The following is a 5870-nucleotide window of genomic DNA, read 5'->3' on the forward strand; positions in this document are numbered from 1 at the left end:
GCATACTTTCAACGCATAAAAAAATAATTTTCTTCGCTGTTCGTTAAAGATGATGGTCGAGCAAATATAATGCACTGTGGAAACATCGGTATCTAGTATTTATTAGAGTTAAATGTAAGAATAGATAAGATTCGTGAAACTTGATGTCTCATTGTCAATCTTTTCGAAGAAAACATCAACTAGAAACACGATTAATCTAAAACAAGCAGTAAACATTTTTAAAAAATTAAAAATATTCAAACTTGTTATTCCAACAAATATTCACATTTCAAGTAACTATTAGCTTGTTGTACATAAAATACCCGACTTAACAAATTTATTCTAGCGAGTACTTTATACTTTTTTTTTACGAAATATATAAATATAATAATATTTATTACAAGTTAATATCGCACATTACATTACAACTTAAAATTGGCTGAATATATGATCGATATTATATCTTATCAATTGTTTTATTACATTATTAAAATGAATTTTTACAATGCGGCATCGAATCTGAATATTTTTCCTATATAATTTATTCAACATTCATATATTCGTGATATATACTATTGTAGAATAATAACAATAATAATAATAATTTCAATAAAGCTACGAACTCGAGAATTTTTCGAGAGAGTTTAATATTAAAAGTAAGAAAAAAAAAATCGAATTCCTTCGACGATGAATAAAAATAAAAGAAGAAACGGAAGAGATAAATCAAAGAAAGCTAACGTTGAAATCGAACTTAAAAGAAGAGGCGTAAAGTTCAGCAAAATCATCTCACGATCACTTTCCCAGCATTCCAAGGATGTTTAGCAACGTTTTCCAACCAGACAACTATCAGTCTACGAACGAAAGAGGAGAAGTCTCCTTTACTCGCGCCAGTTTTATCACTACCACGGTTACGGCTTTACGGTTGAACGTGCGTTACCCGTTCCCAGTTTCGAATTACATCCATCTTATATCGAAAACGAACGACCGCTTTGACCACGGCCTTCCTCTCAGATTCTACCAACCGTCCATGCACTATTTCCTCGCGTATCTTTCGTCGCGGTGAACGATTGCTAACAATATGTATCCTTCACTCTCATCCATCCAGTTCAATGATACAATGAACAATTATATCTAAATCCTCACTTTTTTAATTGTATTCTCTTCTTGTCTTGAAAGAGCGAATAATCTTCCGTCGTAAATTAGTTTATTCTTAGAGAAATGAATCTCTCTTCATTAATTCTAATTTAAATTTCTTATCTAAATCTAATTATCATTTTGATAAATCTATAAAGAAGGGAAATTTAAAGAAATATAAATCGATTCTTTTTGGCATGTTCTTTAATGTTAAAATTATATAACAGAAATTTCTTTGGCGGAAAATCTAAGATAGTTTGATTAATTTTATCGAATCGCTTTGAAACGTTGGATTAAATAATAAATTTGGTGAAAAACAAGCATGATATCATGGTATACAAATATATTGAATAGAATCACACGCGTTTAAACACAAGTAAAAAAATCACTATTGAATATCGGGCATATTACCACGTATCATTACGGAGAAGATACACTCTATCGTGGTTATTAATCATAACTGTCGTGAATTAATACGAGTAATAAAAACCACGACATTAATGTATATTAGTAACGTTAAGATTACAAACTGTATATACCTTCTCATCGTTTATAAGACTGCTCATGGTATTAAATTCGCACCAATTTATGTACTAAATGATACAGTGAATGTAAAAAAGAACGTTGTTATTTATATCATCGTTCAAACCAACGCGATTTACGAATTTATGAACCATTAAAACGAACGATGAATTTCTATCGCAATCTATTTTGCACATTGCCTAAAAATATTCTTCGTATATTATTGCGTCGTTAGTTTCGTGATTTAATCCTTAATCGCGGCAATATATTATATAAACTCACATCGATTCAATTTTTAATCGGAAAATTACATCGAATCGAAGAAATTTTGTAAAATTAGAAATTACGAATCTTAAGAATTAGATGAAATATAATACAATTCTTCCTAACTAATACATTGAATAACATTTTAATACGAAATAATATGCGGTAATCGCTTCAGGAATTATCCTCATTTTTATGATGCTCTAAACTCTAATTATTTTAAGTATTAGGTACTTTAACCCTGAAGTATTCTAAACACAATGTTGCGTGCTCTAAATCACTCCTAATTGCTGTAATATTGTAAATTAAGCACGCTTAAAAAAGAAAAGAAAGATAATTCATACTGGATACAAATTCTGAAACTTCTAACAAAAACTATCATGTAACGGTTACGTGATTACGAATCATCATATTAAAAATTCCCAATGAAAAGTTTCCATTATTTCCTTCATCAATTTCACTCTCCTATTACTTTCGATAAATGTCATCCGTTATATATAGAACAGCGTTTCTCAATGCTAAATCATAATATTCAATGGATTCCAAAGAGAGTTGCTCAAACTATTCGGAACACGTTCGAAACTACACAATATACGCAATATTGTTTATCTGCATAATACACACAATTGATTTCAATTTGATTATTAAATTTTGAAAAAATTTTTACACCATTTGTATATTGATACGAACGGTTGAGAAACGCTGATGTAGTCAGTGCCGATGGAACGTTCTGGGATTGGAGAAGAAGGAACAGGGTGTGGAGACAGGGAAAAAAGTGCATGTAGTGTGCCCACGTGTGTCCGGAGCCGGCCGTATAAGTGCATATCGCATACGCCACATGTCATGGCACGCGTTTTTCCGAGACGAAACGTGTACAGGAGCTCGAGAGAAAACGTATACCCTTCTCGTACAGTTTCGAATTTTCGTTAATATTCGTTAAAAAAATCATTAACCTCATTAGATTATATTAGATTCAGAATTGAAGTTATGTATTGCCTCGATAATTATCGCATTAAATGAATCTGAACTTGTGGACAATTAACAAAACAGATATTTTTTTTTAAGAATTTCATTATTTGAGTTCATTTTTTGAGTTCAGAATAAGTAAGATTGAATAGAAAGAAAAATTTAACATTCTTCCCTTGAAATTGTGTAGCAAGTTAATAGGTATAATTCATTAGGACATGTTTAATATCATTTTCTTTAGAAAAACTTTGAAAATTTGAGTAGATAATTCTATATTTATTATAATAATTCCTCGGCCATTACGCTTAGAACGAATTTCGTAAGTTTCAAACTAATTAAAAATTAAAAATTAACGACTTTCTCTCGGCGAGTTTGAGACCAAGACTGAGATTATGATACCTTTTAACCAATGGATAATTAGTGGATATTAATAAAATTTCTCTTGTGACTTTCGCTGAGTGACATTTAAGTTATAGCTTCTTTTTAAAACGTATCATTATTTTAACATTGTGAAACGATGTTTCAGATTCCAAAGGTAATTTTTTGCGCGTGAGCTATAAATCTTCTTGCGCTTCCTCACAGTCGAATTAAGGTGTTTAATAGTCTTTTTTTTCAGACGAACATCGGTTATGATATAAAATGTATGTAAACGGGACCTCTGATTGCGGTAAATTCGCCGATCCATTTGATACGGATGTTTGAACGTAAATCTTGATTCGTGCAAAAACTTTTAGTGTAGTTATGGATAATCAAGGAAAGAAAACAGTGAACTCGAAATGGATATATTTAACACAGATGATTTTTGAAATATGAAACTAATCTATAAATAATGAGATTTAAAACCGACAAAAATTTGTCTTAAATATAACAGATATATATAAAAAATATTTTATATTTTACAACATAGTATATAAAAATATACATCTGATAAAAATCATGTTCTCTTTAAACAAACATTGAAATTAAAAATCCCTCTTAAATAACACAGCCATAAAAGAAACATAAATACCTATTATAAGAACTTTATATCTCATCTTTTATTAAAAATAAACGAATACAGTTGCAAAACATATAAACGAGAAAAAAAAACATTCCTCTCACTTTAATCTCTCACTAAGCCCTTCAAACAAAATCACATTCAACTGCGATCAAAACTTCATCTTATTAAACAAAACAAAGAAATACCTTCGTCCTAATCCGTGTCTTCGTCCAAATCTCACAGGCAATGCCAAATCTTCTTCCAAATCCCTCCATCCGCCTTAATACCTTTCCCTCATCATTCCCTCCATCGAGAATATCGAGCCATCCCCTGAACATCCTTTCGCCCGAATCGCACACCTTGGTGTATCGAACTCACGATCGTTCCCATAAAACCGAGGGTTCGATCGTCACGATTCCATGGAAACACGTAACGTAACCGGGCACAGGCACCGATTAAACGGTATCGAGTTACAAAGGAAGAAAATCACCACCCACGCGTCTCCTTTGAGAAAAACCAGCGAGCTAGAACGAAGCCCCGACCACGATGCACCGACTGACTGGCTTCTCTTCCTTTTCATTCATACGACCGTGCATTATACCGAAAACTTTATTCCACACGCCTTTCCCCTTCCATTACACTAGTCAGGCCTCGAACGCCTCCTTCAGAAATAGATTCATCAGGATGTCGCCCCGGATACCGGAAACGCTCGCTTCCCGTGTCGTGCCAGCTTCCCGTCGAGCTTTCATCTCTTCACCGCCTTTTTTCCTTCCTGTTCTCCTTCTTTTTTTTTTCCCCGTTACGTTATTGTTCCCTTTTTGGGCCGTGTGATTCGAATGATACTCGAAATGAAACTTGATGAATTTTAAAGAATTCGAGATATGATTCGTCTCAGATTGGGGATGATTATTTCAAGAGTTACAGGTTCTCATAGAATACTCTTTTCTGAAATGCTGATCGAGATGACTTACACATATATCCCAATATCTCTCTTGAATTTCATTATGCACTTTTCCAAATTATCATCGTATTAACATGAAACACGAATAAAAATAGTGATAACTATTTCTTTCTTTCTTTGTATTACTTCATTCTAAATGAATTGAAAAAATTTTGATAACCAAGAGTATACTCGACTAGTATTTCAAAAAACCATTCCCTCGAGACTGACCCATAACGGATTTTGGCAATCAAGTACCTTATATATATATATATTTTCCGCATTAAATTCGAAATTCTGTGCTCATATTGTCAGAACTCGAATAAATACCGTGCATATCTGTTATTTGTCCAACGGTGAGCAAAGTTTGCGGTTCGAGTTTGCAGGTTGGGTTTACGGGCCGAGAGACGGCCACCAACTGGCTGGCTGCTCACCTATTTCAAGGTAACGGTGCGAGATCATAGGTGATGCCGAGATGCATTACAGTTACAGCCGGCCGCATGCCGGACTTTATTCCGCCCGACGTGCTTTCGACGTGCCTTCGATGCAACCGTGTTATACGCGGGTCTATCTATCGCCGAACATAAAAATCCGGCCCAGGGTGGATGGATGGAACGTGCGCGCGGTTATACACCGTAAAATATGAAATACGACGCGTGGCCATCACAGCTGCGCGCCGAGAACGATCCCCGAGCAAAAGTATTGAGATAGTTATTAACCGGCATGACGTTGAGCCGATCTAAATTAATGGGTTGGCTTTTGCGGTCTCTCGTTATTCGGGATGCTGGCCCGATATATATAATTGCGCTCTCGCGTCTTCGAATGCAGTCGGGAGTAGTTACGAGATAATTTAGATACATTGTCGGCTATTGACAATTGACATTGATACTTGGGGAATCTTATCAATCTTGTTTGCGACTTATGAATGTAGACGTGTACGGAAGCGCGTAAATATTGTCATATTTATAGTTGGGTTCTTTAAATGCATTGGAATCATTATGTATAAAGACACGTCGGTCGTTAAATTATTTTTTTTACGTGAGTATGTTGCTTTGTTTAAGATTAAAAAAAAAAAAAAAAGTAAAA

At 34.0% G+C, this 5870-nt stretch overlaps 1 protein-coding gene across 4 annotated transcripts in view; it reads right to left on the minus strand.

Annotated features, from left to right (window-relative positions):
• The window catches only part of LOC102673265, a 24435-nt gene that overhangs the window by 5989 nt on the left and 12576 nt on the right, over positions 1 to 5870 (minus strand). Inside the window, exon 1 of one of the 4 annotated variants that reach the window (XM_006623070.2) lies at positions 4051 to 4354. The exons of 2 other annotated variants lie outside the window; for them this stretch is intronic. In XM_006623070.2, the coding sequence (XP_006623133.1) occupies positions 4051 to 4182 (132 nt within the window). In that variant the 5' untranslated portion in view covers positions 4183 to 4354. Of the gene's footprint in view, positions 1 to 4050; positions 4355 to 5870 lie in introns of those variants that run through there. One more of the 4 variants, XM_006623071.2, reaches the window with a different exon arrangement.

The sequence above is a fragment of the Apis dorsata genome, unplaced genomic scaffold, assembly GCF_000469605.1.
Source record: "Apis dorsata unplaced genomic scaffold, Apis dorsata 1.3 scaffold_813, whole genome shotgun sequence".
NCBI classification, from domain to species: domain Eukaryota; kingdom Metazoa; phylum Arthropoda; class Insecta; order Hymenoptera; family Apidae; genus Apis; species Apis dorsata.